The sequence below is a fragment of the Eulemur rufifrons genome, chromosome 28 (genome assembly GCF_041146395.1).
Source record: "Eulemur rufifrons isolate Redbay chromosome 28, OSU_ERuf_1, whole genome shotgun sequence".
NCBI lineage: Eukaryota > Metazoa > Chordata > Mammalia > Primates > Lemuridae > Eulemur > Eulemur rufifrons.
Window position 1 is genome coordinate 59,410,531 of NC_091010.1, and position 23,606 is coordinate 59,434,136.

Sequence of the window (23,606 nt, forward strand, 5' to 3'; positions counted from 1 at the left end):
AAATGTATTCCTTTCTTTTATCATCTTTGTCCAATATCCAATAAATCTTTTGTATATGTTGATAAAAATCTAAAATTTGGAGTTGGTCTAGAGAATCACAGATGACTGCTGAATTTTGCTACAAATTTGAGCTTGGAAATATTGTTTACATGATACTGTCATCATGTCCATTATTAATATTGTTGATGTCATTGTGATCACTTAAGCAGACGTCCAGGTCCAAAATGATCCCCTCTTGGTAGGCCCATGAACAAAGTACCAACAATTGCTGCTTTTTCCATCATCTTTAAGTTCTGTGTCTGCTCCTAACCATATATTGCAGGAGAGATGACAAACAAGGAGATAACGACTGAAGAGGTCCAAAGCTTCCAAATTGGTCTTCCTCCTCCCAGTGGGGTCCTCCAGACCCATCACATGTCTTCAATGTCTTTGATATTTCCAAAGCACAAATCAAACAAACATTCCCCCAGTGGTCCCCAAGACAGAATGTACCATCCTTAGTGAGTCTTGCCAGGTCCTTATTGGTCTGGTTGTCACGATGGACTCCAGACTCATCTCTCACCAGGCTCCTTCTGGAACTCTACAATATGGCCTCTCTCCCAAGAGGACCCTGATTTCTGATGCTGCTGGATGCTGGCACAAACTCTTCCTCTTCCTGGGATGATCTTTTCCCTGTCTTCCTGTGTAACTCCTATTCATTCTTAAATCTCTGTGTAGACAATTCTTCCAGGAAGTATTTCCTCACCCCCATTATCCACACCCCCTAAGACTTGATTTGGGGCTCCCCCACTATACATCCACTGCACCCAGGACCTTTCCTATCTCAACACTTGCCTCTCCATATGGTAACTGCTGGCTCACTTCTCTGTATATCTGATTTGTAAACTCCTTAAGGGGGTTGCATGTTGTATGTGCCTAGCACATGTCTGGCATATAGTAGAAGAGCAAATAAATATTTTTTAACAACCATCACACTACTGAGAACAATTAATCAATCCACTAGCATCAGGTATTTAACATCAGGCCCTGTCCAAACAATAATATCCTAAAAGAGAAAGGGGTATTTCTGTTAGGTCATAAAAGATGGGTAGGGAATTGCCAAGATGACATGGTGGGAAGGACACTCCAGAGAGAAGGAACAACATAGGCAAAGGCACAGGGGTATGAAAACGTGAAAAATTAAAAACACTATTCATTCCATGTTTTACCAAAATGTATGCAAGTTGATCAACACATGGAGACTTGTTCTAAGGACCATCAATCTGCATCAGTTAGGATGCTTTCACTTGCATGAACCAAAAGCTCCAACTTAAACTTGTTCAAAGAAGGAAAGGTAGTGGCTCACATGCTTAGAATGTTACTTCCCTCTCCTCTGTGCCTCAGGAGTTTCCCATGAGTTCTACTTTAGACTCTGGTGTTCTTTCCTAGATATTCTATTCAAGATATGATTGTCAGTTCAAAACGTTGATTCTTCTTTCTGAAAGGGAGGGGTGTCTGATGTCTCTAGTCAGCCATCTGGAACTGCATTTTAGAACTGTCTGTCTGACAGGATGCAGAAGACAAAAAAAACAAGGTGAGAGTCCAAGGGCAAAGGCAGCAGTTAGAAGACTACTGTGATAGCCTAGGAAAGAAATGATTGTCATATTCAATATGACAAAAGTTGTATTTATACTGAATAAAATTGCCATTTGCTGCATTATTGGTAGGGAAAAAATAAAAATAAAACAATAAATAAACTATCCAAAAAAATATTTGTATATATTTGTTTTAGAAAGCAGATACTCATTTTTACACACATAATACAGCCAGCTGTACTCATCCTTGACCATATTTTAGATCAATGCTAGGCTAACACAGGCCAGGAGAACATGGCCTTCTGTAGACGGACACAAGCAAGTCAGGTGGGGTAGGTAGAAAGAACTTGTCCCTCCAATCTTAGCTCTGCTTCTTACCAAATGTGCTTCCCTGGGCAAGTTGCTTAAAGTATCTCTATCTCACTGTCTTCATGTGAAAAACAGCTAATCCTTCAGCAGGCTCATTGGAAGATTAAATGCAAAAACTTAAGAAATGTGGAAAACAATCATTAATTCTATAAAATTTTAGAGATTGCAATGGTTTGGATGCAGTTTGTCTCTGCCAAAACTCATGTTGAAATTTGATTACCACTGTTGCAGTGTTGAGAGGTGGGGCCAAGAGGAAAGTGCTTGGGTCATGGGTGCAGCAGGTCCCTCATGAATAGACTAATGCCTTCTCTCAGGAGTGAGTTCTCCCTTTGGAGGGACTGCATCAGTTGCAATGAGAGCGAGTTGTTTTTCCTCCTGTTTCTTCTTTTACCACATGCCTGTTTCCACTTTCACTTTCAATCATGAGTTGAAGCAGTATGAGCCCTCACTACATGGGTCACATGATCATGAATGTCCCAACCTCCAGAATTATGAGCCAAATAAACTTCTTTTCTTTATAAATTGCCCTGTCTCAGATATTCTGTTATAACAACACAAAACAGACTAAGACAGACAGGTATGCTTGTTATTCAATTCCACAACGTAAACCATCTTCATGCATAACAGAGGCAGGTTGACTATAATTACATGTTTTGGGTCTTGATGAGCTACATCCCCTCACATTTGGCAGGGTGGTTGCTCTGGAAGATGTGAAGCAATAACAACCCCCAGATATTCACAGGATTTTTCTGCTCAGGGAATTCTGGGAGGCTCAGGATAGCACATCCTCCTTCCCTTTGAGGGCCCTGGCAAGAGGCTGAGCTAAATAGTAACGGCAGGCCAGGCTCTCAGAAGGTTAAGTAAACGAGACCTTGTTTGGCTAACAGGCTGGTCATCTGGCCACACAGGTGCTCCAGGCCCTTACTTTTTCTCAGCTGGAGTTTGTTATCACCAGGTTGCCAGGATCAGAGTCTAAACTTAAATCAATATTTAACTCCTCTGCCAATATAACTACTTGATTGGAAGCCTTCAAGTTTGGCATTGTTATTTCTAAATGTCCAAGGTTTCAGAGTCAAAGTTGAATCAATGTTATCCAATGCTCTGATAAATCCAGGGTAGATGGAATTATTTCTCAGTGACAGCCTATCTTGGCTTTCAATGTCATGAGGTATCTAGGTGAGGACTGTCAAGGCTCCATCACCATCAAACAGGCTTATCTTCAAATCTGCAATCCTGAGATGTAGGGAGAAACAGAGGCTGGTGGAAAGCAGGGTTTGGGTGGTAGCTCCACTCCAATTCTGGTCTTTGAGAGTCTCCTATGTACCCAGAACATCGAGCTGCTCCAACTTCACATAAATAGTATCTGGGGGCCTAGGCAACACTGGGTGAATTTTCAGTAAACCCTGGGTATCATATGGCTTCATATTACCTGTGAAACGATGGTCACCACCACGGACTGAACTAAAAAATGTCCATTAAAAATAAAATCCTGCAAAAATTAAATGAAGACTTAAACAGTTGTTTTTTTAAAATTTGGGAAATAGCAGGAAAGAAGTTTTTAAAAACCAAGTATTAGAAAAAATCTGTCCAAGTATTTGTGTTATGTCTAAGTATCATCCAAATTTCATGGTGAAACGTACAGCCCAGCATTTGGTACCCAAACTGTTCATGGAAGTAGGAGAAACAGTATGTAAATAATCTCTATTTGTTAAGGCAATGCTAACTGCTATATACTCAAATCTCAGGGCTTAAAGTAACAGAATTTATTTCTTGTTCATGTACAATTTAAAATGGGTGTTCATGATTGGTGGGTGGCTTTCCTCTGTGAAGGCTCCTTCCATCCTGTAGTTCTGCCAGATTCAATACATGGCCTTCAAGGTTTTGTGTTTGTCTGCATCAAGCCACAGAAAGGAAGGAACATGCAGGACCATGTGTGGGTTTTTATGACCAGGATTGGAACTGGTACACATCCATGCACTCACATCTCATTGGCCAGAGGTTGGTCACCTGGCCCTATCTTCCTACAATGGAAGTTAGGGAATAGAGTTTATGCAATGTCCTGTATAAACACGCTAGCAACTCTGCCATATAGAATACAGACATTTCTAGATTGCACATTAGTAGTCTCAATGAAACAATATCGTTTATAAAATTTTACAACCCAGCTAAAGAGTTCAACAGAATTGGATTTAATCATTCATCCAGATCTGACATGATAGACTGCTGATTATGTACCATTCCCTTGTTAGTTTTTATAAATTGGAGAAATCGAATCTCCCTGAAACATTCTAAAATTTGCACCTATTTTAGTTTACAAAATAACTCCCCGAAGACTCTAGTCTTTTCAAAATTTGGTGACTCTTGGTTCTAATTACACAGCCTATATTAAACAGGTCACCCTAATTATGGATTAAATTTTTGTGCTATCTACATTTCAACTTACAGATTTTGTGTGGACTATTTGCTAATTCACAAAATATAAATTGCTTCATGGTAAAACCAGAGTGAAGGTTGGTTCCCATAGGATATGATCGTAGAGTTAATATAGGATTACCATGACTAAATACTACAGAGATGGAAGACTTTAGTTCTTAGAAGCTTCTGGATAGTTTTTGTTTTTGTTTTCTGCTTGTTTCAAGTAAAAGACTTCACAGATCTTTACTGTGAGATTGTAGAGGTAGTGGTTACTGTAGAAATATACATAATAAATTGCTTTCATATTCATTCCCTCATTTGTTTGTTCATTCATTCAACAGGGAAGTGTTGATGCCCTGTTAAGTACCAAGCACTGGGCTAGATGCTAAGATGTGACCACAAGACCCAGAGAATTCCAGCCTTCTCTGTGTTTATGACATGACCCATAAATGATGGGTCTCAAGTGAGGGAAGTTCTAAGAGAATCAAGTTAATCAAGGTTGAAGTAGACTCCCTGAGAACAGGACTCAAGGCTGAGAAATGAAGGATTGCATGGGAATTCCTCATGTCTCCCTCATGTCTTCTTCATGTCTCCAGGGAATTCCTGCCTTGCCCCTTCTGCCTTCTGTCTTTATTTTAACATTTCCCTTGCCAACTTTCTCAAACTTTTTATGTACACAAATAATTTTCTTGCTTTGTTTCTGTACCTGTACACTTTGCCAGGGGACTGAATAATTTTTTTACCACTTTTGACCTACAAACATGGCTATTTCATATCTTTCAACCTGTATCTGTGACACTGTCAGGATAAATGGTTCTGGTGTCTTAAAATTATGGTATCATATTGCAGTCTTTTAAGAATTTATTGTAAGTAATTTATCATAAAAACATCCCAGTTCTTTTCTATCAGACATTTTTCTTTCAGATTATTTTCCCTAGATTATTTTTTCCAAGTTGAATTGTATCTTTCTGTCTTATTCATAATTTCATCTGATGGTGGGGGTCACTGAATCCACCTCTATACTCTCGGCAGTATCTCCAATTCCTTTTGTTAGCTTATTCATTCTTTCCTTAATTTTGTCATTGAGAAATAAATTAGTTTTTGGACTATCAAAATAAAATGTCAACTGCTTTGTAGAAAGAAATGAAATATCTTGAAGGCTTGTTTCTGTTTCACTGTATGTGAGGGTAAGGCAAAGTTATACAAAAACTGCATGAGTTGGTAAGTTCTTGGTATTTATTTTCAAGACTGTTGTCATCAAGTCTGTGAAAACAACTTAGCTTCACACATGCCCATGTAAACTAAAAAAGGGGCAGGAAGACAAGAACCTTCACTACAAGGAAATTATGGTGATTCTGAGCATCACATACTCACATATCTACCTTTCTCTCATCTTCCCACAAATAATGTGAGAAACTTCACCTACTCTGTCAACTTTGGTTTACCTATGATTAAAATTAGAAATATATCCTTGGAACTTTCTCCTTTTCATGCTGCTTTTTCATGGTGCTGCTCAAAAAGATAAGGTTTGCCTATAAAAGGACCTTTCAGTGCTATCTCGTCGTGTGCAGAACCTGACGGAACTGCCACAGTGAGTCAGGAACACGATTTCCAGGCCCAATTTATCAGAATCTACCCATTTTCCCCCAGAGGTCTAAATGAACTTGAATTATGCCAATCTTTTAAAAACTTATTTTAGCCAGACTCAATCATGTTTCTAACTTTGTGTAGATGTTGCTACTCGGGACACTTTCACTGCTGCTGGGAGCAGTGGCAGGTAAGAAAACATATTTACGTGGAGCTGGGAGAGATTCACGGCCCAATCCTTTCAAGAAGGGCTAAGATGGCTGAATTCAAATCATTATGAGGACAAGGGCTAAAGTGAGGGAGCTGCATGAAAAGGAGCACAGGTACACGGAGTGAGGTTGCCAGATCAAATCTAAGATGCCCAGTTAAATATGAATTTCAGATAAACAACAAATATTTCCCACAGACAATGAATATGTGACATATTTATACTAAAACATATTGTTTATCTGAAATTCAAATTGAACTTCTACTTTTATTTGACAAAAGAAATGCAAATCAAAACTACAATGAGATATCGCCTTACCCCAATTAAAATGTTTTTTATCAAAAAGACAAGCAATAATGAATGCTGGCCAGGATGTGGAGAAAGGGGACCCTGGAACATTGCTGGTGGGAATATAAATTAGTGCAACCACTATGGAGAACAGTATAGAAGATCCTCCAAAAACTAAAAATATAACTACCAGCAATCCCACTGGTAAGGTGTATATCCAAAAGAAAGGAAATCAAAAAGGTATCTGCACTCCAATGTTTATTGCAGCACTATTAACAATAGCCAAGATACAGAATCAACCTAAGTGCCCATCAACAGATGAATAAAAAAATTGTGGTATATATACATAATGGAATACTATGCAGCCACAAAAAGAATGAAGAACATTACTTTAAATGAAATAAGCCAAGCACAGAAAGACAAATCTCACACGTTCTCACTCACATGTTGGAGCTAACTATTAAAACTATTGAAACAATTGATCTGATGGAGACAGAGAGTAGAATGATGATTACCAGAGGCTGAGAAGACTAGAGGGGAAAGGGGGATAAAGTGGGGATGGCTAATGGCTGCAAAAATATAGTTAGATAGTTAGAGAGAATGTTTGATATAGCACAACAAAGTGACTATAATCAGCAATAAATTAGGGTATACTTTAAAATAACTAAAAGAGCAGAATTGAAATGTTCCTAACACAAAGAAAAGATAAATCCTTGAGGTGATGGATGCCCCAATTACCCTGATTTGATTAATACACATTGTATATCTGTATCAATACATCACAGGTACCTTATAAATATATACAACTATTCATTATTTTTTAATAATTAAAAATTTTATTAAAGATGAAGATGAAAGAAAGACATTTCAGACATACCAAAGCTGAAAGAATTCATCACCAGCAGGTCAACCCTACAAGAAATGTTAAAGGAAGGCCTTCAGGCAAGGGAAAATGATACTCGTTGGAAAAGAATCTATAAAAAGGAATTAAGAGCACAGGAAATAGTAATTACATTGATAAATATATGAGATTTTTCATTCTTATTAAAATTTCTTTGAAAATAACTATTTAAAAAATAATTCTGGGAGGCCAAGGCGGGAGGATCACTTGAGCTCAGGAGTTCGAGACCAGCCTGAGCAAGAGCAAGACCCTGTCTCTACTAAAAATAGAAAAAATTAGCCAGGCTTGGTGGCTGGCACCTGTAGTCACAGCTACTTGGGAGGCTGAGGCAGGAGGATTGCTTGAGCCCAGGAGTTTGAGGTTGCTGTGAGCTAGGCTGATGCTACTCCAGCCCAGACGACAGAGCAAGACTGTGTCTCAAAAAATAAATAAATAAAAATTTAAAAAGTAATGAAAATATTTGGAGAAGTTTATAATATATGTACTATATAAGTAAAATATATGGTAACAATGCTGTAAAGGGCAGGAGGGAGAACTAGAAATATACTACTGGAAGATTATGATACCATATGTGAGTTGGTATAATATTACTAAAAGGTAGAATGTGATAAGCTAAAAATTCTAAAGCAACTACTAAAATAATTAACCAAAGGACTAATAAACCAACGGAGCAGGTAAAATTGAACCAAAAAAATCCAAAATAAAGCATGAGAAGAGGTCAAAGAGAACAAAGGACATGGGGGAAAGACAATAACCTTATAACTAGCCACATCAATAATTGTATTAAATGAAAACAGTCTAAATACCACAATTAGAAGGCAGAAATTATAACAATGAATTTTTAAAAATCAATATCCAATTGTATTCTGCCTATACAAAATGCACTGTAAATACAAAAACACAAATAGATTTCAAGAAGTGAAAGAATAGAAAAAGGTACACTGTCAGTCACTAGGAAAATGCAAATTAAAGCCACAATGAAATACCACCATAAATACATTTAAATGACTAAAATTAAAAAATTGACAATACCACTCATTATTGAGGATATAAAGAATCTTGAAATCCCATACACTGTTAATGGGAATATAAAATGAGAAAACTCTTTGGAAAGCAATTTGGCAGTTTCTTAAAAAGCCAAGCATATACCTACCTATCATTCAAGTATTTCATTCTTAGGTATTTACCAAAGAGACAAGAAAGTATATCTTTATACAAAGATCTGTACATGAATATTCATAGCAGCTTTTACTGTAATAGCCAAAAACTGGAAACAACTCAAATGACCACCAACATGAGAATGGATAAACAAACTGTAGTCTATCCATACAATGGAATACTACTCAGCAGTGACAAGAAATGAACTAGTGACACATGCAACATGGATGGATCTTGAAATAACTACACCGAATGAAAGAAGCTAGAGAAAAGAGTGCGTGCACATTACATTACATTCATGTAAGATTCTAGACAATTCAAACTACTTCATGATGACAGCAGATCAGTGGTTGCCTGGGAGGAGGGAAGGTGGGAAGGGGTGAGAAAAAAGAATTACAAAGAGGCAGGAAGAATATCTGGGGGCGACAGATATTTTTGCAGCCTTAATTTTCAGTGGTGGTTTCAGAGGTGTGTGCACATTATGTGTGTATACGAAAACTTACCAATTTAAATATGTGCAGTTTACTCTAGGTAAATTAAAGCTCGGTAAAGCTGTTAAAATAAAAATGTATACCCTGTGAAGTAGGTATTATTGTTATCACCACTGTGACTTCACTACAGGCTTTGTCAATGGCTCTAGCACCTTCCTGGACCCCATGAGCAGACTCCCAAAGATTAAATACCTCATCTCCTAGACAGGCCAATCAGATGGCTCAGGCCTGGCAGAGTTTAAGGGAAATGTATTTTCTATTTTGACTTATTCTGTGTAAGTATCTCCCCTGTTCTGTGTGGGTGACACCCAAAAAAGCTTTCTGATTACTTGCTCACCATAAGTGAATATTCACCAACTCCTTATTTCACTCTATACAGCCTGGACTCAAATCCCACCTTATCAATCATTAGCTGCGTGGCTTTACAGGCATTTTACTTATCTCTCTGTGCCTCGGTTTCCAGATCTGTAAAGGGAGGCTTATAATAGTACCTACCTCATGGGGTTGTTTTAAGACTAAATTAGCTAGTACATGTAAAGTGCTTGGAACTCTGCCTTTACTTGGCAAAGTTCAATAACTGACGGCTGCTATTCTTTACTACTCCAAGAGAAATCTTTTCCATTTTTTTAAAGAGGGCCCTTGGGCCTGTACTCGAGTGTTTTGGTTGTTCAAGATTATGAACTTTGACATTGAGACATAGTTAACTTGGCAGTGGGGGGCACCCACAGTGTTTGCCATGGGAAGGCTTATCTGTCTCGCTGTGAGAACTGGCTGGGCTGCTCACAGATGTGCAGGTCTCTGAGTAAGTCATGAGAGTCTCACAGGGGCTGAGTCTTATCTGCAACCTTCAGAGGATTTAGGGAAACTCAACAGATGGGGAGTGGACTTTTGGAGCCTCCTGAACCCAACTATTGAAATTATAGTGACATAATGCAATAATTGCTGCTATTTTAAACCATTATGTTTTAGATTGGTTCACTGCATAGTAATAGATAACTGGAACAAGCAGTTAATGGGAGGATCTGTCTACAAAGCTCACGTGCCCAGGTATGGCTAGTTTGCCAGAGAGAGAGAGAAGAGGTTTTCTTAATCAGACACTTCCCGCTACTTTCAGCTATTTGAGGGCATTTCCATCTATTCCAAGTGAGAAATACTGCCCTCCATTATCAGAGTTTGATACTATGTCCTTATTGAGACCTGTAGACTACTTGGTGATGAAATTGAAAATTGAAAAGTAGGGCCCCTTCAGCTCACGAGTGCCTGCACAGTTACATAAGTACAAAGTTAGTGATTTTTCCCCCCTTTAACCAAGCATTCTTTCATCTTCCTAGACTTGTGAAAAGATTTGACCACTGTTATTAATCTTGTTTTGTATATTTGTGCAGATTAAAACATTAAGTGCACATAGCATGTGCTATCATCACCTGCTGTTTTCTTGAAGTAGCGCCGAAATGATAAGGCTGGAATATAAAAAAATAAAAAAGGCCTGGGGACTCAATCCAGTGAGGGGGAACACCTGGCACACTGGACAGGGTAAGCTACTTTTGTCACTCCTTTCACCTTCCTGCTGGGAAGTAGAAGCAAAGCAAATAGCCTTGAAGAGCTGAGAGTCTTTGCTCATTGCACTGGTAATGCCCGGTGAGGCTGAACATGTTTAAGTTTATTACAGATGTCGATCTTCTGGACAATCACGCTTTTCCTGCTGGGAGCAGCCAAAGGTAAGAAACATCGCACCTGGTCCTGGGAAGGGCTTAAATCCAAGATCTCAGCACTGGCCAGAGGAAGCTTTAGCCACGGCAGTGCTCCCAACTTCCCCTGGGTTCTAGAGAGAGGCGGGTGGGGCTGACACTCTCTGCCTGGGAAAGTAGGCTGGGCAGTTTAAGGGGGCCCCCGCTTCAGAGCATCTCCCCACTGGCCTGCTTTCATGCCCAGGGTGCTCACGGCCAGCTTTCCTAGGTAAAGCATTAAACACTTCCTGGCTTAACATACTGACTTATCAATGCCTGTTATCACATTAGTGAATAAACATATCAGAAGAGCTAGGGATGGGACTCAGAACTTTTTAAGTTTTGAGGGTGGTTCTAAGCGAAGGCACCATTGGTGTCCCTGTGGGATTCAATGGGACTGGTCCCAAGCCAGTAGGTGGGTGCTGGGGCCAAGAAGAAAGTGGGAGGGGCCAAGGTGGGTGCATTCATTGTCTTCAGACTATCCCAGAGAGGAGAGTACCAGGCCTGGACAACAGTGATATCCCAGAGCCCAGCCTCAGGAGGCATTCCTTGAGAAGATTCATCCTTTCTCTGTAGGAAAAGAAATTTGCTATGAGGACCTCGGGTGCTTTTCTGACACTGAGCCCTGGGCCGGGACTGCAATTAGGCCCTTGAAAGTTCTCCCCTGGAGCCCTGAGAAGATCGGCACCCACTTCCTGCTCTACACCAACGAAAACCAAAACAACTTTCAACTGAGACCTCTGTCATTGTAACATCACTGTCACTGGGTGAGGGGCCAGGCCCACCTGGCAGACCACGGGTTCTTTATCTCTGTACCCTCTTCCTCCATCTTGCTCTGCCCCACCACATCCCTCCATCTGCCACCCAGGGTTTGCCAGACCTAGTCTGTGTAGGTCTTCAGCAAATGTTGGTTAGAATGAATGAATGGGTCACATTTGCCAGACCTCTAGCTGTTATGTGATTCTGGTCTGGGGCAAAGAGCTTACTATTTAACAAGAACCACACGGAAGGTAAGATTGTGAGCCACAATCCAGACCCAGTGAAGACAGGGGTTACTGGCCTGGGGAGATGGGGCAGGGAAAGGGAGATCAGAGTGGGCTTCATGGAAGAGGTGGCTTTGTGCTAAGCTTTGAAGAGTCAAGGCACTGGCACAGGCGGAGATGAGGAAGGGGAGAGACAGGCCTGCAGGGCTGGGCTGCAAAAACATGCAGCACTTCTGCGTTTGTCACAGACTCTCCTCCTCTCAGATCCAACAACGATTGAGGCATCGAATTTTCAAATGAACAGGAAGACCCGGTTCATCATCCACGGCTTCATAGACAAGGGAGATGACAGCTGGGTGACAGACATGTGCCAGGTAGGAGCCCACTCTGATCCCTGCGCCGGTTGCAGCCACAGCTTGCCACTAAAGTCTCCACCTCACTTTACACACTCACAACAATGAGTTCGACAATAGGAAATCCTTACATATTATGTAACTCTATATAATTAAAATGTCTCCCTTCACAAAAATAAAAATTCCTTTCAATGTTTCTGAACTACATCTGTAGCCCGATGCAACCACATGTGAAAAATATGTGAAAAATACTCCCACTATCTCATTTCTGCTTAAACCATGGCTCAATGTTTTCTGCTTCCATTTTTAGTGAGGGTACTTTGTATTCCCAGAAACAAAGGATTATGTTCTTTTTGTTCAAATCTTTCCCACATACCTGACAGTCAGAGATGTGTTGCTACGACAATTTATCTGAGATATAGAGACCTAAGATTGGGTGACTAAACTGGCAGAACAGAAAGTGCCCCACCCACCTACATGTAATATTAGTCAGAAGGACAGCAACAGAAGAATACACACGTGATCACACACACGTGCACACAGACACACATGCACACACAGATGTGTGCACACATGCACAGGCACACATACACAGATACATACATGCACAATATACTATTTTCCTTTCTGTTTATGAGTACACTGGTTCAATCAATTTTTCTGTCACCTTCGAATTTACCCCAAGAGGCTGCCTTCCACACATATATCAACAATGCCAGTCGGTAATGTCAACAGGAAAAATTACAAACACGGAAAATTAAAGTCATTCTGCATTTGGCCTTGGTTTACCAGATATTTCACTTGTCACCTTTCCTGTCCTATCATTCATAAGCATCTGATTGATACAGGTATACCCCAAATTCTCCAGGGTTATGAGAGATTCCTCAGGGTTGCTTTGAAAATAAAAGTCCTGAGGAAAAAACTCTCAGTATCTCTGTGTATGTGATCACACATATTAGTATCCTATATGTGAAAAGATTCCAAGTGGATTTTAAATTCAAAGTACCATTTTAAACTCAAGCTGGTCATATGTACTGCCTGACAGAACTCCTAAGGATATATCAGCTCCTTTGACATCCAGGAAGAAGTTTTCCTTTCTCAATCTCTTTTAAATCACTGCAGTTCTATTTTTCAAATATCTGCAGAGCTTGTTTCCTCCGTGAAATACTGTGCTGTCCTGACTGTAAAAGCAGTGAAGCTTCCCTCCCACTCTGAAGCTCAGTAAATGCCCAGGAGGCTGGGCCATTGCCAAATGGCTGAAAGGATCTCTCACAGTCAAATCTACAGGTCATTTAGACACTGGCCACTGGAAATTTCAATTAAGGCCTTTCCTTTTCAAAATAGGGCTGTTTTAATGATGCAATTGTTTTTCTCCTCCTAATCAACCTTATTGAATTTGGTTGAAGAAAACCAGAGAGTGGCCAGGTTTTAATTAATCTGCAAGCTAGAGAGGGAATCGATTTGCCTTTCTCATAGCATTGGCCCTGAAGGACAACTCCTAACTGACAACAGGACTGCCTAACAGAGTCTAGTTTATCTCAGTGCCCCAGCCAGGAGAAGAGGGAAGTGGCCATTTCTGAGCCCCGCTGGATGGGGTTTCCCGTGCCCTCATGATAACACCCTGGTATCTCCTCAACACCAGAACATGTTCAAGGTGGAGGAGGTGAACTGCATCTGTGTGGACTGGAAGAAGGGCTCCCAAACCACCTACACACAGGCCGCCAACAACGTGCGAGTGGTGGGTGCCCAGGTGGCCCAGATGCTCAAAATCCTCTCGGTGAGTCAGCCAGCTGGGCCACGGGAGGAGGAAAGCAGTGCCCACTGGTCTCTGTTGGGTAAAGATGAAGCTGTGAATTATGGATTAAAGAAGAATTAGAAAGAATTGACATTTCTTTCAGGATCTTACTTCTAAAACTGAAACTTGCCTTAATGACACACCAGTAGAAGAAAAAATAATAATTGCTAACACTTAGGAGGTGGGGGCTTTTATTATCATCTTCAATTTATAAATAAAGAAATGAAGGCCCAGGAAGCTTAACTAGTTTGCCAAAAAAATCACAGAGCAGGTGAATAGAAGTGTTATCTTTTGGGCCCAGACCATCTAGCTTCAGGGGCCACCTATGACACCAGGTGAGTTCTGTTTGGGACAAAACACAGCATTGCTAGGGAAAGACGATTGGAGCCAAAGAGCAGTATGTGCAATTGGCATGTACCAACTCTGTTGGCCTGTTGATGTGGGTTCTGTTGACGTTGGGGAATTTCTTATGCCACAGTGATTTTGGTTGTTTTTTCCTACTCTGGTCTTTAATTTTAGCTAATTCTTTAAGTCTTTAATTCTTTAAGTCAGTAATTCTTTATGACTATTTTCTATAACAGGTAAAGGGCTCAGCCATTTCTGTGTTATATTTAAAGGGTCTACAAAAGAACCCACTTCTGTACCCCTGCAGAAATCAAAACTCTTGGTGTTTGTACAAGAGGCACTGTAGACCAATAAATGAGGTATCTTTGTGTGAACGTCTCTTGAGAACAACATTTGGAAACACCTCGTAGCTCTATTTGATTTGGATTTGTTTTTTTTTGTTTGTTTGTTTGTTTTTGTTTTTGTTTTGTTTTGTTTTGTTTTCGGTATTTTTGGAGCACAGTATCAGGAGCACGTGAGGAGGTAAAGAGGATGAATGAGATCCAGGCTCTCAAAGTGCTTGCAGTGAAGACTTGCAATGACTATAGAGTGTGATCTACTGGGGATTCTGATGGGGAGAGCACAGGCTTTATGGGAACACATGGAGGGCAGCTAATCCAGACTGCTGTGGGGGTGATTAAGGATGTCTCCCCAGGAAGAGACATCTAAGTTGAGAGCTGAAGGCTCGGCTGTGTTGATTGCAGCTGGGCAAGTGCTTGGGGGATGGACAAAAAATGGGAGGAGAAGAATAAACCAGGCCCAGAGGGGAAAGACTACGACATATTCAAGTGCCTGAAAGTTCAAATAAGGGTTTGGCTGGAGAAGAGTCTAGAAAAATAGATGACGAATTAGGAAAGTTCTGAGGACCCTCGCAATGAGTTTGGGTTTGATCCTGAGGGCAGTGAGAGGCATAGAAGGTTTTCGGCTGATGAGTGATACTATCAGGTTGGCATGTTAGAAAAACCACAGCACAAAAAAATATCCTGAAAATACAATCTCCCCTCTCTAGACAAATTACAGCTACTCACTCTCCAATGTCCACCTCATTGGCCACAGCCTGGGAGCCCACGTGGCTGGAGAGGCAGGGAGCAGGACCCCAGGCGTGGGCAGGATTACTGGTAAGGCCCCAGGGACAGGGCCCCATGTTTTGTCCCCAGTAACCCCAAAATGTGGTCATAAGGATGCAGCCCAGTGTAGAATTGCCCTGAAGGAGACTGTCCCCCTGGGCTGCGGCAGAGGAGGGTGGAGCCTGCACAAAACATTTTAGGAAGACCCCAAGAAGCCCATGAGTCATAGCTTTGTCCCCCTTTGCTTCTTCCATCTCTGTCCTGGTCCCACCTCTCTAGGTCCAAGTTTTCTGGCGGTGTAGGTCGCCCAGCAACACTGAGCATCCAGGAAAATGCAGGGTAAGGCTAGTATGAAAATGAGCGAAACATAATCAAGAAGGGGCTATATTGTCACTTCTTTCCCCCTTCTCTTTCAAATCAAGGGTACAGTAGAACCTGAAAATTATGTTTCCCCACTGCCTCTGCTGGTAAAAGGAGCCCAGACATCATTATGGCCAAAAGCATCCTGTTAACTCAAGCAAAGCACTTGAATTATAACAACTATGAAATATACCTATATAACATAAATAATTATTATAGTAAGCATAGATTAAGTGCCTGCTTATCCCAAATACTGCAAAAAGTGCTTTATATTTTCTCATTTAATCCTCAGAACTAAAGAAGCAGGCTCAGGGAAGCAAATAACTTGCCCAAGGTTGCACAACTAGTCAGTGGTGGAACTGAGATTCAGACACGATTAAGCTGATGTTTGGCTTAAGCAACTCTATCTTTGTAAGAAACCTTCCTTTTATTTTTAGCAGATAACTACATTTATATTCACACTTTTTCAGCTGCTCTGACCAAATCTTCAAAAAACTATTAACAATCGAGGAGTCCTGTCAAGAAGGAAATATAGTCAAAAATATTAATATTTTACTTATATGGCCATGACTATATGCCAGGCACTGTGCTAAGTGCTACATATTAACTCATTTAATCTATAACAACCATATAAAACAGATGCCATTATTACCCCATTTTATAAAGTAGGGAAATTGAGGCACAAAAAGATTGAATAACTTACTCAAGGTCTTGCAACTTGCCCCAAAAGTAGTTTAGTAGGGATTTGAAGCCAGATGACCTAGCCCCAGATTCTATGTTCCTAACTATGATACCATACTGTGCTTCTCCCCTTTTTCTTCAAACTTGGGAAGAAAAATAAGATGTTGAAGAAGAAAGATATACAAGTAAATGGGAGAATCTGATGTGGAAAAAAAATCCTTGTTCAAAAAAAACTCTCAATATCTTGGCTCATCTGCCTTCTTCTATCCATGTCACTGGGGCCCTCTTGTAATGAGTTACATTGAGACTCCAGGTCCTCATATTCAGCACCCAGGGCCACGGCACTGCACAACTTCAGGGCATGGCCCCCCTTGAGTTGAGCATTGCACAGCCTAGGCAACTGTACACCCCTATCCCGCTGACACCTATAGTCAGGCCTATTGTTCTACAGTGCTGACCATCCAACCCTGGATCCTGTAGAGGCAAGTTTCGAGGGTACTGCTGAAGAGGTGAGACTTGACCCCTCTGATGCTGCCTTTGTTGATGTGATTCACACGGATTCAGCTCCCCTGATTCCATTCTTGGGTGAGACCCACAGTGCTCCAGCTTCAAGCATGTGCAATTGTGTTTTAACCATGATAGCCCTGCATTACAAAAAGCTCATTGCTGGTCCAAACATTTCAGGTTTTGGATTAAACCAACTGGTGGGTCACCTTGACTTCTTCCCCAATGGAGGAGAGAACATGCCAGGATGCAAGAAGAACGCTCTGTCGCAGATCGTGGACCTTGATGGCATCTGGGCAGTTATAGCTCTGGTGGGAATGAGAGGAGAAGGCAGGGCATCACTTCCCTGGGGTGAGCAGTGCCTTTCCAGAGCAAATCTTAGGAATGATAACACATCTCTCTTTAAAAATATACAGTTCCCCTTCTGGACATTATTTTGGAAAAATGTAGCGACATATCATTTGTTATATCTCAGCTCTACTGATTTTGCACCTCCTTAGAACACTGCTGTTGATGTCCTAGAGTGTACAAGAAACAAAGAATTATAAAACTGTTGCTTAAAGCTATAAGTCCAACAATCAATTGGTAATTAACTAACAGAAAAAGGAAATACTGGAAGAGTAAACATCCTGACTATAACTAGGAGAACTTTTCTGCAAATTCTCCCTTAGGAGTCAATGATATGGTTCAAACCTATATAATTAGATCTAATTTGGTATCCAGAATGAAAATATCCCCAATGGTTTCCATGGCAAAGCCATTTGCACAATGAAGCCATTGCTCACCTATGCTGAGCAGGAATGAGGAACAATCCTAGGTAAGGAAGGTTACAGTGGAGTCTGCTACTCCAACTTTTTGTTGTTGATTTAGCACATCTGGGAATAAAGGCAATCCTTCAGATACGCTCTGACTCTGTATCTAATGAGGTCAAAAGGACTACGGACAGGTGAAATTTTATGCCAAACTTGTCATGTGGCACCACACAGGTTAAAATCCTTAGTGGGTTTTTCTAAGGAGCAATGATTTTTATTGAATTTCATCAAAATGGCTTGGCAAGTATGGATGCCATCAAAGCAATTATTAAGAATGAGGACAAATACATTTTGTCTTTCACAGTCTTATGGGGGTTTGCGTGGATAGGGTAGCCTAAACTCTCCACCAGTAATGGCCAAGCAAGTTCAAGCCAGGTCTGGAAGGTGTGCTGTGACATTTGTCACTTGGCAGGAGTTGCCAGGAGCCAAGGAAGATTGCAAGGAAGATCAAGACACTATAAGAGTGATGCTCAGACAAAGTTACCTAAAGTTATTCAGCCCTCCTTTCAGTTGCATAAGTACAGCATGAAAATGTCCTTGCACTGGCTTTATCATATCTAAGGTCATGTCACATCTGGTCATGTCTTTGAGGACCTCCATCTTGGTGCCTATGACACCAGATGGCACAGAGGTTAGAGGGATGGGCTTGAGTTTAATTACCGGCTCTCCCACTTACTATCTATGATCTGCAAATCTGAGGCTGTAATCTGTAGATTTTCCTGTCAAGTATGAATTATATGGCAATATATGGATGTAAATAGGGATGATATGGTACCCACCTCCTAGGAAGGGTAAGGATAACATGGACAATGCATGTAAAGTGATCAAAACATTGCCCGACACACAGAAAGCACCCTCTATATGTTAATTGTCATTATTGTGACTGGATTTGGGACTTATCTTAAATTTCTGAAAATATGGTCCCACTTTGGAGACAGAGGCAGAGAAGCTATTACAAATCCCCCAACCACCTATGCATATGTTCTCATTTGTTTCCCCAGGAACTCGGGACTTTGTGGCTTGCAATCACCTAGGAAGCTACAAGTATTACTCAAACAGCATCCTCAACCCAGGCGGGTTTGCTGCATACCCCTGTGCTTCCTACAAGTCCTTCCAGTCTGTAAGCTATTGTCCTGACTTGAATGATGGTCACCACCCTACTGTGGGACAGGTGTCCTACTGTGTTTGGGATCTGCAATGCCTTCTCACTATGTGTCTTGCATCGTTCCTCAGAGTTCATGGTCCTGTGGAGTCCAGAAAGAAAAAAAAACTTTAGGCAGGAAGTGGCTAAAATTCTAGATGAAATTAGTCATGTGGGAGAGAAAACTCTGGGAAATCAGAGAGAAGAGCAGTCAATTCAATGATGTAGAAAGGCTGCCTGAAAGAGGCAACATTTGAATCTGGGTTGGAAATGACAGAATTTAGAAGGAAGAGGAGTGTACATTTCTGACAAGGGCAGAGCCAGAACAAAAGAATGTGTGAGAGAAGAGCTCACACAACAGAGAGAGGGCAGGGTGGATGCTGGGGTCCTATGTGCCAGGCTGGCAAGAAGGGGAAAGCTGGAAGAAAAGATAGGCTGGAGCCTGCCTGTTCTGACTTAGAGGAGCCAGCGTGAGCATCCCTTCCCAACTCCACATTCAGGGACATCTTATTGGTAGTCTGAAATCGGCCACTGTCAGAGGATTTACACCATGGAAATTGGTAAATGCTATAATCAGGGCTTTTTGTCCCAGAGAATGAGCTGCTAATCATTCACCAGCATACTACTCAATGGAAGGTATAATTCATCTAACCTGGGTCCTGGGCATCAGTATTTTTAAAGCTCCCAAACAATTCTAATGTGTTATGCATAAGGGTTGGGAACCCTGCCCTGGATGAAAGTAATTTAGAAATTACCTGTTCTAACCCCCTTCCCGTTACAAATGAGAATGCTCAGGCTATAGGAAAACTGAGTGTCTGCTCCCCCACATGTATCAGTCATAAAAAGACAAATCCACCTTACAGTCTCATCTACCTCTTCTCATTAGAACAAGTGCTTCCCCTGTCCAGATCAAGGGTGCCCACAGATGGGTCACTATGCTGATAAATTTGCTGGCAAGACAAGTGAGGAGCAGCAGAAATTCTTCTTGAACATAGGAGATGCCAGCAATTTTGCTCGTAAGTTGTACTTGGTCTACCTGTCCAGGTAAAGAAAACATAGTTTCTGTTACAAATGAAGGGCTTGCCTCTAACCTGAAATATTTATGGGTACATTTTGATTATCTTAGAAAAGGATGCATCCACCCAAAGTATCCCATTTAAGATGCAACTGAAGATTTAGAAAAAGCCTGCATTTCTTCCATTTTATTTGTATGGCATGAAATGAGTGGAAGCAAATAGTATAATTAATGGGATTATGACAATTTGCATGTCCTTGTGACTAGCTACCCTGAATTTTTGCCACTCCATAGTTTATTGTTCCTTTTATTTTTAAGATTGTGTCAGACACATCTGTTGTTCTAGTCACTCAGTAAACATTTATTTAATACCAGCTCTTTCCTAGGTTGTGCCCCTTAAGAATCCCAACTCCATTCTCCATTTTCCCCACTCTATCTATGCATTCCTGATGCCCAGGGCCTGCCTTTCTGGTGGAGTAGGGGTGAGATTCAAGGGGAGGGTGATTTATCTACAAAACCTGCTGAATGGACTAGGACATAGGGTAGAGACTGGGCATATTTGGACCACTTTGTAGCAAACTTCCCTATGACAGCTCTATAATATGTGGCCCAGTAAAAACAGAGGCTATGTTTCTATATAAATATATAAATATAATACATGTCTTATATAGTTTTATGGTCAGATTTATTGAGTTATAATTTATAGTCAGGAAAATTCACCCTTTTCAGTGTATGAGTTTTGACAAATGGTTGTATAACTACCTTCAAATCGAGATACAGAATGTTTCCATCACTCCGAATATATTTTTTTTGTAAGAAGACATTGATTATCAATCCTTCCACTGATGTAGTGATGCATAAAATACTTGCCCATGTTTTAACAACAACAAATTAAACATTTGATAACCATGTATTCATTCCTTAACCAACATTTATTGATGGACCACAGACCATGCTAGACACTGGGGATGCAGGGATAAATAAGACACTCTACTCATGAAATTTATAATACAGCAGAGAAGACAGAAACTGAATAAGCAACTACAAGTGTGTTGGGCTTGGTGGGCTTCTGCTGTGGCATTATGGAACAGGGGACCTGGCCCTGTCCAGAGGGAGAGTCCGGAGCAATGTCTCTGAGGATACGAAAGATAAATAGGAGTTAGGCAAAGAGTGTATGTGTGTGTTTATGTATGTGTGTGTACATGTATAGATATGTGCATATACATGTGTGTATGTGTTTGTGCATATGCATGTTTATATGTGTGTTTGTATGTTGGCATTTATGTGTATGTGTGTGGTCATATGTGTATAGGTTTATGTATGTGTATGTGTATTTTTATGCAGCTATATGTGTGCGTGCATCCAGGCACTAGGACAGCACTCCAGGTAGAAATCTAGGTGACAACTGCCCATGTACCTACTCTGTGCTGGAGACTGTCCAGGGCCCTGGGACTGCAGAAATGAGACACAGCCCTTGCTCTTGAGGTGCTCATCAACGGCACTCCTGAGCCACCTTCCCTCGTTCTTTCTCTTTTCACCCTAACTCATAGTACTGCAAGTCTGGAGCTGAGCTGTCCAACAGACTTCCTGCAATGAGGGACATGTTCTGTGCTGTCCAATACAGTAGCCATTCACCTCCTGTGGCAATTTAGCACTTGCAATGCAGCTAGTATACCTGAAAAACTAAATGTTTAATTTTATTTAATTTGGATTTAAATATAAGCAGCCACATGTGCTTAGAGACCCCCTTACTGGGCAGTACAAGTCTCTAATGGGCTATGGCTGAATATGTACTTCCCATTAAGGCCTAGTTTCAATTATAGATTAATAAGTAGAATTTCTTATACTTTGATGCCTCATTGTAAGGGAAGGAGACAGAAGTCTGGGATTTGAGTCACATATTTTGCATGTGAATAAATTGAACTATTCTATGTCTGTGCAGGCTGGAGATACGGGGTTTCCATAACATTGTCTGGAAGAACAGCCACTGGTTGGGTCAAAGTTGCTTTGTTTGGAGATAAGGGAAACACTCACCAGTATGAAGTCTTCAGGTAATTTCTTATTTTAGTGTTACATCTCATTTGATAATATACACAGCTTTCAAGGCATATACTTAATCTGAATTCATATCATCTCTTTATATATCAATGGATTTTAAATTATAGCCATGTACCACATAACAATGCTTTGGTCAACAACACAGACCGCATATACAACGGTTGCCCCATAAGATTATAATACCATATTTTTACTGAATGTTTTCTATGTTTAGATATGTTTAGATACACAAATATTTACCATTATGTTACAATTACCTACAGTATTCAGTACAGTAATGTGCCGTACAGGTTTGTAGCCTCAGAGCAGCACGCATTATACCACACAGGCTTGTGTAAGTATACTCTATCATGCTCACATAACAAAATCACCTAACGATGCATTTCTCAGAAAGTACTCCTGTCCTTAAACAACACATGACTATACTTAGTTTATGTACTGAATTGCAGATTTCTGCTAATAATTTTTCTTTTCTCTATTATAAACCCAGGTATTTAATTCTTTCTCTCTCAATAGATCAAATTCAAAAAATAAATAAATCTAGATTGGGTGAGGTGGCTCATCCCTGCAATCTTAGCACTTTGGGAGGCCCAGGCTGGAGGATCACTTGACCCCAGGAATTCAAGACTAGCCTGAGCCACTCCATCTCTACAAAAAAAAAAAAAATTAAAAATTAGCCTGGCATAGTGAATCACACCTCTAGTCCCAGCTCCTGGGGAGGCTGAGGTGGGAGGATCACTTGGGCCCAGGAGTTGGAGGTTGCAGTGAGCTATGATGATGCCACTGCACTCTAGCCGGGGTGACAGAGCAAGACCCTGTCTCAAAAATAAATGAATAAATAAACAAATCTAATATTACCTCCGATATCTTATTTTCTAATTAGCATAATAACAGATACTTCTTGTGTTAAACTACATGACTCATTTATTTTTGTACAAATAATTCTTCCAGAAACAAATACAAAATAATATGAAGGAATTATATTATTTTCTATAAGAAAGTTTTGAGGAAAAATTAACTAGAGTTTAAAAAACAATAAATAATTGTTGGAAGCTGCTGGCTTTTCCACTTCTACCTCCTTTATTTGGAAATTAATTTGGAAAAATACTCCTGTTTATCTAAAATAGAAAAAAAGCAGCATGGTCGTATATGGTCATTAGAACTCATTTCTATGAACAAGATTGTTTCTGTTTCTCTCTGTCAAGTGGGATTATCAAACCAGGCACAACCCATACCAGCGAGTTTGATGCACAGCTTGATGTTGGAACAATTGAGAAAGTCAAGTTTCTTTGGAATAACAACGTGGTAAATCCAGCCCTCCCCAAAGTGGGTGCAGCCAAGATTACCGTGCAAAAGGGAGAGGAGCAGACAGTGTAAGTATCTTTGCTGGCTTGTGCCTAAGGATGTTTGGAAAGGTTCATGTTATAATATAATGGAAGCCCACCCCAGAAAGCCCTGATGCAACCTGTTCTCCGGGAACCGGTGGAAGCTACAGCCCTAGTGCTCTCCTCATGTCTTTTGAATTGTAAATCAGTAATTACCTTTGCTTAACAACTCAAATCACCGGGGCATTCACTAAGGATACCCAAACACTTAAAAAGCGCTCATTTTTCTCCGCAGGCACAACTTCTGCAGCGAAGATACTGTGAGAGAAGACGTGCTGCTCACTGTCACGCCCTGCTAAACTCCAGGCAGGAATGCCCGCTGTGTTCACATCAATAAAATCCACTGATGC

The 23,606-nt window shown here is 40.7% G+C and overlaps 1 protein-coding gene across 1 annotated transcript; it reads left to right on the top strand.

The window, feature by feature from the left end:
- Positions 1-10,660: 10,660 nt before the first annotated feature.
- PNLIPRP1 (pancreatic lipase related protein 1) lies at positions 10,661-23,555 on the top strand. Its single transcript, XM_069460701.1, has 13 exons — positions 10,661-10,709; positions 11,295-11,451; positions 11,952-12,075; positions 13,697-13,831; positions 15,243-15,352; positions 16,808-16,926; positions 17,026-17,144; position 17,986; positions 18,659-18,777; positions 19,685-19,814; positions 21,756-21,864; positions 23,077-23,244; positions 23,492-23,555. Exons 1-13 carry the CDS (start codon positions 10,661-10,663, stop codon positions 23,553-23,555), a joined length of 1,404 nt encoding a protein of 467 aa, XP_069316802.1.
- The last annotated feature ends 51 nt before the right edge of the window (positions 23,556-23,606 follow it).

What these genes read in the sequence shown, in the direction of transcription:
- PNLIPRP1 (XM_069460701.1), top strand. Translation starts at nt 10,661, where the DNA reads ATGTCGATCTTCTGGACAATCACGCTTTTCCTGCTGGGAGCAGCCAAA. An exon ending in GGCGTGGGCAGGATTACTGG is followed by an intron (nt 15,353 to 16,807) that starts TAAGGCCCCAGG and finishes TGACCATCCAAC; the next exon opens with CCTGGATCCTGTAGAGGCAA. An exon ending in TCCCCTGATTCCATTCTTGG is followed by an intron (nt 16,927 to 17,025) that starts GTGAGACCCACA and finishes CAAACATTTCAG; the next exon opens with GTTTTGGATTAAACCAACTG.